Source organism: Motacilla alba, chromosome 9 (genome assembly GCF_015832195.1).
Source record: "Motacilla alba alba isolate MOTALB_02 chromosome 9, Motacilla_alba_V1.0_pri, whole genome shotgun sequence".
NCBI lineage: Eukaryota > Metazoa > Chordata > Aves > Passeriformes > Motacillidae > Motacilla > Motacilla alba.
Window position 1 is genome coordinate 6,217,906 of NC_052024.1, and position 13,040 is coordinate 6,230,945.

The following is a 13,040-nucleotide window of genomic DNA, read 5'->3' on the forward strand; positions in this document are numbered from 1 at the left end:
CTCTCTGAAACTCTTTCAGCCCTAATATACGCTTTCCTGAGATTTTGGGATGGAGGTCAAAAGGGAAAGAGAAAGTAGAACTGAGCAAATTCATCCTAATTTTGACAAACTGCAGTTTTATAAAGGACACTGTATTTGTTTCATTCTCTATTTTTTTCCTCTAAGTTTTAAGACTGGATTTGGAGGTTTTTGACTCCTCTTAAGCATTAAGATGAAGCTTCCACAGAATTCCCCCTGATAACCCTAAGGTCTTGCTCCTTAGCAGCAGCAGTCAGCTCACAGCCCATCACTTCGTGACTGAAGCAATGGCTGCTTCCTCTGCATGTTCATCACTTGACAATCACACCTAATGAGCCTGGAGCTGTTCTAAGCAAAATGAGCAATTCCTCCCCTAGAAACCTGATAGCAGGACCAGCAGAGTGCTTCAGCAGATGTTCCCATAGGAGCTACTAATAAAGTGAAGCAGAGGAATGAGAAATGCTTTTTGTAACATTCACCTTTCCCTTCCAGTGAGTATGTGCTGGGTACAAAATACCCCAGGTGTTGCTATAACTTGAATTCCTATATTGTGACAACATTCTGGGTTTGCAATCAAGTTGCACTAGCCTGCTTTTTTTTAATTAGAGTTACAAAACCCCACAGATTTGCTAATTAAATATTCATAAGATAATTTTTCATTTTATCCTTTGCTTACAAGCTATGTAAACAGATAAGCTGTTCTCTTTAAACACTTCTTTAAGGCTTGCTCTGAAGAGGCTTCATGCTCATGAGCAAATCCATTGATCTGATGAAGAACATATGCACCACAGGAAAGTGTTTGAAAGCTTTCAAAAAGGAAGACGATGTGCCCAGAAAAGACCAGGATTTAAAATGTTGGCACCTTGAGTAAGTCTAGAGACTGTGATGCAAACTGAAAACCAACAGTAAAGAGGAATTTGCTCCAGCTTGGCCGGCATTCCTGAGAGTAACACATGGATCTGTCCATTCTTACATCCTCACCAAGCCCATGGCTTGAGATAAAGCCTTAGGATCAAAGCCCTCAGCGTTAAAAAAAAAAAAAAATCATCCCATCTACTAGTGCTACATAGATAGATGGCACATGCTTATTGTGAGTTTATTCACAGAACAACACTAAGAGGTGAATCAAACTCATTAACAACAAACACACAAGTTCCCACCAAGTTTTACTCCACGCTGGGCACTTCAAGTGATACATCCAAGGGAACTAAACTGATCATCTTCAAGAACCAAGATGAAGGACAACATGACACACAGTGTTGTTTTGATTTTCTAAGATTTTCCAAATTTTTTTTATGTTTATATTTTTGTAACAAACTTTCTCACACAATTCTATAAATATCTTATTGTTTTGCATTCTTTTATGGAAGAGGAGAGATTTAATGGACTGTTAATTTGTCCAGTGTCATTGGAGAGGTGGCACTGTCACCCTCCAATCCACTGTCACTTTTGAAAAACTATAAATGTTTGAGTCAAAAAATAAAGCCCTCTTTTTTCTTCACCTTGAAAGCGACTGTGTGTGCCGGCATTTCATATCCTATAGTGACACACAGAACTTTCCCTTTATTTTCCAATAAATTGTCTAATTTATAAAATAGATGAAAATAAAAGAGAAATCCTCCCTAATACGCCATGTAATAGAGAACTATCGCTGTATGGTCCTACAGATAGGCTGGCAGAGACAAAGGCAACCGTATCACCTGCTGCACTGTGCCAGGGGATTTGTTGAAGCCTCCAGTCTATAAATAGAATGCAGTGCATGTCAATCACATGACTTCTAAAGGTGTTAATAGATTTTCTCAGGAATCTAGTAAATATCATGCTGTAATTCTTCCACTCACATTAAGAGATTATCAGTAATAAAAGGATGACTCAAATGTAATTTGTCACTTGAAGTCCATTACAACTTTCAAGAAGACGGTGGCTGTACTTACTCTCATATCTGGAAAAATGTTGTAATGACAACAACAACAAAACTGTATTGTTCATGAAAGCAGCTAGCAAAAGAAAAATTAATAGCTATTATGACATCATTTTTATGTCCTTTTTTAAAGACTTCAAACATTGCTTGCACATCAATTTGATAAATATTTCATACTACAAGTCTTCATAAAGTCTGACGTTGGACTCATTAAAAGCCTATTTATGTGACCACAAGATGATCAGATGAAAAAGAGTCTGCAGTCAATTATAAATAGATGCATAGCAAAACAAAAATAAATTAAAGAGATGCATAACAAAACCAAAATAAATTACACATACTGGAGGCCTGCCGGGACGGCCCCTTTTTCTTTTTCCTTTGACTTCTGCTTCTTCAAGCTCACTGCCAGCATCTGAATGTGCAGTAGTTTCATTTGTAGAATCCCTAGGGGGAAAAACATTAGATAAATTCAAATGATCTGAATCAACTAGTAGTCTGTAACTGACCAATTAAATACTGAGACCTGAGCCAGAAAACAAATAAACAACAAAAAAAGTCACCATTAAAAGGCTTTCCCCATTTATTCTGCAAACCAAGGAAACAAGCACTGTCAGCCCTGGCAAAAGGCCTTCCCTTTTCATCAGCTGCAGTGTCATTTTATTGACTGGAATTCCTTAAATTAATTTTATTTGAAAACTCAGTACACTTCAAAACTGGCTACATTAACCAGCACATGCTCAATTCATCAATCCCACAATGTATTCACTACCAAGACCTTCCGTTTACTCTCTGTAGCTGCTTCTGAGCTGCTCTCAAGGCCCCAAGAGCAGTGTGGAGTCCAGTCCAGCTGTCTCATCACTAGCACAGTCACAAGGTTCCACACAGCTCTCAGCCACAGCCCAAGACAAGGGGCTTGGGCAGCTATTAATAAAGAGGTTTCATGCTGACTGTGAGGCCCAAACCCAAAAACTCCCTTTGATCTGAAGACATTTATAATTTTTGCAATTAAAAAAATATTTTCACTTGTACAATGGAAGAGCTTTGACATTGCTCAACTCCTGTTAGCAGAGAATCCCAAACATTAATTTCCCATTTGTTGCCATTTCAGACTTAAGAACATGATAAGAAAAAAATTTCCCCTAATTTTCACCACCCCTCCCAGCCAGAGGCACAGGTACTTCTCTGCCTTCTAAACAGACATGGCTGCTTGAAGAAACTCAGGTTGTAATTTATCTTCTGAGGCATTAGACCTTGCCCAAGAACAGCTCACATGCAAAACCATACCTGGGCTTTATTTTTACTGTGCAAGACCGCCAGTGCACCAGATCTCTATACATTTTCCTTTACAACTAAAATGCCCTAGATTACACGAGGATGGGTCAAGTGTAGTTATCATCATAGATTTCTTTAAATCCAAAATAATTTCCTTGAAGTAAAAGGAGTTCAGTTGCTGTGTTACTTGTGCAAAGGGAAGGTGAAAACCGGACCTATTCCATATTTCACAGAGCCTCAAACATCAACGGCAGCATTAGTGATCTGCTCTGGAGAAACCGAGAAGCTCCAGCAAGCAAAGATCTACACAGATCTTCCACCTTGTCTCAGGGTTATTTTGTATTTTGCTTTATAGACCAGGAATACTTCACAAATTTGTTGTATCACCAAGAAAGCTATTTAATAATGCAGAAAGATATTACTGTATCAGAACTGGGAATGTTCTCATACTCCTCTTTACTGAAATTATTGCATTGTCTAGGTCTGCTCTCACTCAAATAATTCTGTAGAACTATGATGAATCTCTAATATCAAGACATGGTTTTCCAACCTTGTTCTATTTGCAAGCACAAAACCACCAAAGGGTCCTCAGAATCTTCTACAAAAGCCAGAATGCAGAAGAACATCTAAGAATCTCTTTTACTGAAAGTAACTTCAGTGGATTATCTCTAAATACTCTACACACCCTAGAAAATCAGGCACTCTAGATGAAAAACTACTATTCAAGTGCATTTGAGTTCACAAATTACATGCTTGTAATGCAGTACTTCACTACAAATGAAAAAAAAAAATGCAGCTTTGTTGTGATACAATTAAAAAGCAGCTTTTGCACTTCATAAAATATGAAATTTGAAAAACTTAGCATCAAGCCATGTATTTGAAAAAACACTCCAAAATGTAAAAAGCCTAAAATCAAAGAAAAGATATCCCAAACAGAGTTCAAAATTGTTTGGTAGATCAGGGCCACAGCAGAGGAAAGCAATGCAGTAAATACAGCTGAAAACATGCTTATGTAGATGGATGTGCCCAGCCTTTACTCAAATACCTCATCACACTGCAAGTCAATTTGACAAAAATGCACACTGGCTTACAATGTCAATTTGAATAGATTTTGAATACAGAAGTAAGGAACCCCTTAAAAATATTTGCTCCCTTCTGTTGCTGGAGAGAAATTAAAACACAAAAAAAAAAACCCCAAAGCTTTTCTCTCTGGTTTGCTCAGATCCTTACTGGAAAAGTTCCAGGCGTAGTGTGTCTATCTAAACAATACCCCCATTCCTGGGGAAACACCATGCTTTGCTAGCTTATAAACCTGCATCCCTAGGATCATCAGGATAAAGATTTCTCTCTATTAAAAACAGATTCAGCAATTCTCCTAGGCAAACACCTCAAACCTTGCCCTGGAAACACCAGAGCTATATAAATAAATTAAACTCTACTACTACTTCACAGGCATCTACTCCACAGAGAATTCGACTTTCTGCCGATTTACAGCCCCAGTCCAGCCTAGCAAAACCTCCAGATACATCTGTCTCTTCAGTTCTGGAAATTTCAAATCTTTGCAAACACTGCATATGGAAGGAACAGTTAAGTTATTAACCACCTTCTATTCCTGGCTTTAAATAGACTGTTGCCTTAAACCTGATTCTCTTAAAATTCTTCTGGTAAAACTTCTCTGATTTGCTGGAAGCCTCTTTGGCCACTTCCCTTTTTGGGAAAAGCTCAATAAATTAGTACTAAGGGTGAGATCCATCTAATCTAAATTAGAGACTTATGCGATGCAGAAAATCTTAATGTACAAGATACCTCACACTAAGATCAGTGCCCATAACTGGTCAGACAGTTTAAGTCATACAAATTTTGTTTTCTCTCCATTGATGATAAGGTGATCAAGACAAGCAGCTTGAATAGAAATGTTTCAAATTAAACAAAGTAACTCTTACCCTAACAACATGTGAGGAAGAAAGGAAACTTCTTTTCAGCAACAACGTTTGTAAGGAGCAAGGGGAAAACATCAAAAGCTAGGTTCCCTTCAATCCTCACATTATTTGGAGTAGGGAGACGAGATCAAGGACAACCTCCAGTCTTTAGCTGGTTTCATATTAAAATAAACATCATTTCAAGCAGCAAGGAATTCTGTTTGAATCATCCAACTCCTGCACACAAAGGTCCTTCCAGCATGGCTGTGAACCCTTTCAGTTTGGGAGGCAGCGCCTCTTGCTTCCGTCCCAGCCTTGCAGCTGCTCTGGGTACACACACACGCCCCTTCTGCTCTTATTTCTGAACTCAAAGCAGCAGTACAGCATCTCCTAACTGCCCGCAGTCCTGTCAGTCTGTAACACTGAGAGAAGCAGCTGGCCAGCATCCATCTCCCTCATTCCCTACACATGTCACAGAACTGCTAAGAAGTAATTTATCTGGTGGCAATTATCCATATCTTAATTGACCAGAATTATCCTATCCTCGTTCCACGTGTGTGTGACTAGGCACCTGAGGGGGAAACTTTGGTGTAGTCATAACTTATCCTTCCTGAAGCTGCTGTGAGGGAAGATAATCTGGGCCTAAGGAAGCCTGCCTCATCCAAGGAGAGGTGGAAGTGCCTAAAGCTAAGCCTTTCCTCTCTTAAGACTCCTTTGAAATGACAGGGACCTGAGAGAATTTGACAGAGGTGGGGGGACCTACAAGACTGGGGTGAGCAGAGCAAAGGAGACAAGGGATACCCCCTTTTCAGGGCTCAGGTATACTCTGCTTTGCGTTCCGGTTTCTGTGGTAACTAAAGCATCCTAGAAAAGTGGCAGCAACTCCAGGATCCCTTCTAAAAACTCCAGATATTATTCCAGAGTTATAATTACTAATCCTTTGAACTATTCATGTTAATGAAGAATTACCAGATTACTGGACAGCCCTTTACCACGTCATGCTTCTGAGAAACATGTTTCCATTAACACAGTAAATCTCACATCTCTGTAACAAAGTAAAATGAATTTACCTTTCTTCTACTATTCCAAAGTCCTAGCTATAGTATTTATATACCATGCCCCTTTAAAAACATACCACTGCAAAAACCTGTTTACGTATCAGGTTTTGTAAAAAAAAAAAAAAGGAACCAAAACACTTCTATAAGCTTTTATAGCTGTTGCTGAGGGGCTCAACATTCTGGCAGAGATAAATTCAGTAATTGCTATCACCAGATTCAGCCTTGTGAAAAAAAGCATTCATGAAGAAAAATGGCTAAATGCACAGGCTCATGAATCATGGATGAATCAGTTCTCATGGCTGATCTTCTAAAATCTAAGGAGCAAACATGAGTCATGCCATTGAGAGACGATTCATACCTGTCCATCACACAGATCAAATACACCAGATGCTTTCTCCAAACATCTGAAACACCAAGAAGTGAAATCCTGCCTTCACTGTGTTCTGAAGCCACTTCTATTAATCTAGAAAGGTTAAAGATGCTCCTTTCATGTTCCCTCAACAAAGAAGAATTTGGGAGGGAATATATGACATGGTCCTAAGCAATGTATATTAACATATCAAATTGACTTTAGGATTGCTTGTTTAAAGAGGGTAGCCAAAAAGATTACAAAACATTAAAAAAAGAAGTAGAAAATAAGCACAGGAATGGGAGACAATAACAATCCTTCAAACAATTCATTTAAGAGCTAGAAAGGAAACCTTGATGTTCTGTGTGGAACTGGACTGTGTGTTCCCAAATCTGTAAATGTGTGAAGCTAATACCCTCCAGCCCAAAAATTGTTTCAGGTTTCCTCACCCTTAGCCAGCACTCTTCCTCATGGAAGTTTGACTGGGACCTTCTGAATTAGAATTTATCACTTTCTTTGATACTTCACCCACAGTAGCCAATGTTCTTAGCCCTCAGGAGAGTCCCAAAAACTCTATGTGCAAATCATGTTGAAAATGGAAGATCTCTTGCTCATAAGCAATCAAAACTACATGTATTGTTGAGGATGACATCTCACCAATACTTTGCAGAGTAGCATTAAATGATTCCCAACTTCACCAGAAAAAAATGTTTGAATGAATGAATGTTTTCTCACGCTCTTTGATTTGCTTAATACCAGTGCTCTGACTAAAGAATATGCTGCTGTATTTAACATCCCCTCATGTTTTTCAGCAGGTGTGTAGAGTTACCAAATCCATTCAAATACACTTTTTAACCTTAAAACTCTGTGATATTCCATTCACTTTTTAAATCCATCTGGATTATTTAAGCGGGAATGCAAATATCCCTTTCCCACCACCACAGATTCTCCTAGCTTTTAGTTTTTGGAATATTTCACAAACATTCCCTCACTTCTTGAATGTGGCAAATCCAGGAAATATGAACCAAGAAAATGTTCTTCCACAACTAATCTCTAAGCTAACAAGAAGTCCCTCAGGCTGACACCCCCCCTCAATGCTGCCCATCAAGGTCATCCCCAGCTTTAGCCTGTACTCATCCACAACTAAATTTTTTAAAGAGGTTTTAAAAATACAAGCAAAAACTGTAATGCAAAGCACACTATTCTTAAGGTCAGACAAATTTCTTTTCAATTGTCCAACCATTCAGTTTCTTAAATAACAGGACTTGAAGTCTTAGCTTGGAATGCCACTCAACCCTCATAAACTCAAGTTCCTTCTCACCCAGAGGGGAAAAAAAATAGAAAACATTCCAAGCAAAAATAAATTAACATTAGATAGTTACCAAATGTACCTGGCGCAGGTGCCTGTCACTGGCAGCAGAGTGAAGACAGAGTGAGCTCTGTAAGGGAATGGTGGAGGGCGCTGGGGGGGAATGGTGGAGGGCCCTGTGAGGGGATGGGGGGGCAGCCCTGTGAGGGGATGGCAGGGAGGGCAGCCCTGTGAGGGGATGGCAGGGGGGGCAGCCCTGTGAGGGGATGGCGGGGAGGCAGCCCTGTGAGGGGATGGCGGGGAGGCAGCCCTGTGAGGGGATGGCGGGGGAGGCAACCCTGTGAGGGGATGGCAGAGGGGGCAGCCCTGTGAGGGGGTGGAGGGAAGGGCAGCCCTGTGAGGGGATGGCAGGGGAGGCAGCTCTGTGAGGGGATGAAGGGCTCTGTGAGGGGATGAAGGGCTCTGTGAGGGGATGGCGGGGGAGGCAGCCCTGTGAGGGGATGGCAGGGGGGGCAGCCCTGTGAGGGGATGGCAGGGGACAGGCGGGGGAGAGGGGGCCCTTGAGAGGAGCCTGTGCTGGAGTGGGCTGGGCACCCCCACTGGGGCATGAGGGGATGGGGTGGGATAAAAGACTAAAGGTGAACTCAGGTAAGGGCAGGAGTAGAAGGAACAGCTGGTAGGTTTTACCTTTGTTTCTCACCATCATCCAAATGCTTTTAAATTACCAATAAATTATTTTTTACCAAGCCAAGCCCATTTGGTCTGTTTTGATTTTGTTGTCATTACCTTACCCCATGAGCTTCCTCATTTTATGTGCTCTCCCTGCCCTGTGAAGAGAGGAGCAGGTTCCAATCTCTAAAACTCCTTCTTAACTCTACTTGATTTCCTCTCCAGCTCCTCCTATTATAGACTTCCACTCTGTTCTTCCCAGTAGCTCACTTTATCCAAGCACAGCCATGTTCCCATGTGCATTAACCATTCCTATTTCCTAGCAGGACCAAAACATGTTCATGACAGTTGCTATCTTCAACAACAGCAGGCAAAGGTTTTTTGCACAATAAATTCAGCTCATTGTAAGAAAGTACACAACTGGAATATACAATATGGTGTGAGAAAGTACACAACTGGAATACACAATATGCTCCATTATGACCAAAACCAACACATGCTGCTGAAATCTCCCAACACTCAAACATAAAAGTAGCAAAGACCTTGTCTTGCTTTGCACAGCAAAGTTAAACCTCCACACATAGAAATATTTTTTAGATTAAGTGTTTTCCAGGTTTTTTACACAGTTTTTCAGCACATGAAAACACGGGAGGTCTGGAACAGTGACACTAACATGCACTTCTTCCAAGCTTGTGCTTTATCTTCACCATCACCTCCCTGCTTACTTCAACCTTTTTAAAAGCCAAGATTTCAAATGTAGAGGAAGTGTATACTCACTGTAGTACTGGCAAATCTGAAGTAATCATTTTTGCAGCACTCTTGGAAGTAAGAGCTACATAGAACTTCTTCTCAAAGTTATTATAGGACAACTATGTGGAAACCTCTTTGATGACAAGAATGTCAAAGTCCTGTCTGTAAGAGAGAGGAAAAAATTTTTAGATGTTACTCCAGAATAGTAATACATTGAATAAAATATGCTGTCAACAAAAAAGGTCAATTTTGAAGTAGCATCACTATTAAACCACAAGAACTTTAGAATGGATGACCCCAAAATAGCTTAATCATATTCTCATATTCAGTTTTACATTTCTGTTTAGGTAACTTAAAATAAAATAAATAAAAATTCAAAACAAATGTTCTGCATTACTTCCCATACTTCTTTACCACATATATGTGTGTTTAAGTGGCATTACACCTATTCAATCAGACCCTCTGGCTCACAGCTTTGTGTGACTGAATGTCACAAAATAGTCAGAAGCTGTGCAAGGGTCTAACTGCAGCAGGAGGTATTTTAACTTAATGAAACTGAAGTTGTAAGTTTAAATAATAAAGTAGACTGCATCTGTGGTGTCATTACACCCACTAGTAACATTTCTCTACCCAAAAGACTAACCAAGGAGTTGACTAATGGCAGCAGATGTGACTTTACCATTAAATAATGGCACAATGTGACAGATTCAATAATCTTCACTGCAATAAAACACAGAACTGCCATCCTAGTCTTCTAGAAAAAGCAAGTTCTGGAGAAACTAAGTAGATTTGTTTCAATCTCCATTTTTACAAGTCCTAGGCTAATATGAAGAGCTGCATGGAGCACTGCAGTTCAGCAATGGCAAGGAACACCAAGGACTCAACTGTGTGTTTTTAAAACATGGTATATGTTCAAAATCTTTTATTTAAATATTAATTTCCTCTCAATGGGCACTTTTTTCCTGTGCACTAGCAGCTTTGCACAAGGCAGGAGGAGAATCCAGCCAGCAAGAGGTAATGTAACCTGCACCAAATGGAGGATCTAAATGAAAGTGCACCCTTCTAAACATACCAGTACAGCATATAAAGTGTAATTTCCATCCTACAACACACACATCGGTGTTTATTTACCAACTGTACAGAATGAACAGACTTTTTTGCCTCTTCATATTACAGTTCCAATTAGACTCACAGTTGCATACAACTAGTTCTTCCAGTACTTACTACTTTGTGCTACCAACAGTTTTACTTACAGTGCCTTATGAAATTTACATTTTTTATACCATATAATTAGCATGCCATTTTGTTGCAAAACACATGTTAACAAACAAAAAGTTTGGAGCTAAAATCACCGCTCCAGCATTAATGGTTTAAAGAGGCCAATACACCAGGCTGGTGTAAAAGCTCTCCAGTTTCACTACGAAACAGAAGTTAATCTGAGTTCTCCTTGAACAAAAATGTCACATATGCTATTTGTGCTATTTCCATAAGCATTTCTTCATTAAAGACACTGCTCATTACTGTGTTTCAAAGGATGTGATGGCTCCTAACAGGGCAATGACATATCCAGCCCACAACATAAAGCAACCACTTCAGACACTGGTAAGAATTTATCATAAAGAAACACAGCATTAGATCAAACTAAGTTCTGAGTTGACTTCCTATATGAAAAAATAAAGGCAATGTACAGATATCTGAAATGGAGAAGTTCACTACAACTGGAACAAGACTGAAGAAAAAAGTTGGGTTTTTTTTGTACTCATGCAAGCCATCACACACACACACACACACATACATGCTTATGCTAGCTGGATGCCAAAGGAAATTTATCCATCTTAGACCTTCACATTATCTAATTCTAGCAGGATTCATGGCAATCCTACTTTCCAGAAGAGCCTTCTAAAGAAGTTCAAGGAAATTTATGTGTGCTCCAGGTGAGGTATCTTCCACAGACATCTAGGGCATCCTGCACAACTACTATGTGGGATTTCTTTTTTAAATTTTCCTTTTCAACCTAATCACCCTTCCCAACTGCTGGCTGTGCATGCTCAGATGTAATCAGCAGCATTCAGCTGCTCTAGGGAAGTGCTCTCACACACAAGGAAAAGGATACTTGCTCAGAAATAGCTTATTCGAAAAGCAAAGTCCTGACTTAGAAGTATGGAGTGAAGGGTGTAAAGAGCCAGAAGCAGAAGAGTGGACCAAGGCAGCTGGACTCGCAGTGCTAGGGGCAGAAAACCTGACACCAGGGAACTGCAAGGGCCTGTGCTGCTTTCTCCTTGTCCTTATGCTAAACAGGAAACTGCAAAACAGGGCTGGAAGAAGAAGCCACCCCTCTGTGATAAAGTTCAGACTGGACCATCAGAAGACAAGAAAGTTGCCCCTCTACACTCTTGCATTAATACAGCCACTGTGTGACAAAATACAAGAACTGTTTGACAACTGTGGAAAATTCATTGATCCTTGTAGACTACACAAGTATGAACCTTTGTGTTTTTCTGGTTTTAATAAAAGAAATACCTGCTTCTGAGAGATGAAGTTCTCATAACCAGGAAAATCAAATTCTCCCTCTTTCTCTCCTTCCACCTGAGAACAAAGTCATTGATAAAAAACATCTTAAAAGCTTGAGACGCATAACTATTTTGTCACCTGTCCTGGAGAACAGAACAGGGGGAGGAATACTTCATACTTCAGTATCTGGAGTTATTTAAACTATAATAAACACAATACAGTCCATTAACATGCAGTTAACTGCTTATTTTAGTTTAGAAAAAAAAAAAGTCTGATGTTTTCATTCAACCCCAATTATAATGACCTTTGTACCTTTGCAGCTTTTTGAACCTGCACCTCTATATTTTAAGATGACATAAATTTATGCTGGTCCAGTTAAAATTACCCATAGAGGAATATAAAGCAGGCAGTAGAAGACATCATTTAGGTCAAACATACAAGTAAACATTTCCCTTTTTTACCTGTTTTACAAGCATGCACAATAATCAGGGCAGACATGACGACCATTATATAAAACTGCCTTTATAAAAAACTATTTTCTAGTAGATGGTTTGGTTTATTATAGTGTTTCTTCAATAACAATCTCAACAATAATGAGCTCCGTTTTAAAAAGACTCTAGGATTTTACAACAATGAATCCAATACATGTCTTCCATCAATATTTCCTGTGTTTTTTACTAACATACAAAGCTACCCACATTTTTTGCAGTCCTTAGGTTGTTTGCCTCTCTGGTAATGAACTAATCCACCCATTTTAGCCAAAGACCAAACAAATTAAAAGACTGACAACAGCCTGACAGGGTCCTTCCAAGCAACTCTCTGATACCAACAACACCAAATCAAGTTAAATTAACTCTATTGTAGACTAGGTACCTACATCTTGTAAAGCTGAACTAAAAATTAAATAACAAAGAAAATCAACTACTTAATCTAGCAGTTATTACATTATTGATTCCATGGCCTAGAAGACACCTAAAACAAAAGACAGCAGGCACTAGGCTGACTTCTAATACAAAATCCTTCCCTTGTTGACCAAATCACCTTATCCTTTTCAAACGCAAAATATATCCAAACAACAGATGAATGAAGCAATGAAGCAATGTCTTCTACACAAATAAAGCAATGTCTTCTACAATTAACTGGTCATGCCTTTACCCCCTTGCTTCATTTCCCATTTCCAATGACCCTGCTCTCTCCCTCGGTGCTCCCTGCTGGAGTACATGATGGTGTGTCATGCTCCTGCACAGCACCAGAAAACAAGACA

The 13,040-nt window shown here is 39.5% G+C and overlaps 1 protein-coding gene across 3 annotated transcripts in view; it reads right to left on the minus strand.

The window, feature by feature from the left end:
• The window catches only part of STAG1 (stromal antigen 1), a 162,891-nt gene that overhangs the window by 114,422 nt on the left and 35,429 nt on the right, over positions 1 to 13,040 (minus strand). For all 3 annotated transcript variants that reach the window (XM_038146399.1, XM_038146400.1, XM_038146401.1), the window contains 2 exons: positions 9,293 to 9,427; positions 2,281 to 2,383 (listed from right to left, as the gene is read on the minus strand). In XM_038146399.1, coding sequence (XP_038002327.1) covers positions 2,281 to 2,383; positions 9,293 to 9,321 — 132 coding nt within the window. In that variant the 5' untranslated portion in view covers positions 9,322 to 9,427. Of the gene's footprint in view, positions 1 to 2,280; positions 2,384 to 9,292; positions 9,428 to 13,040 lie in introns of those variants that run through there.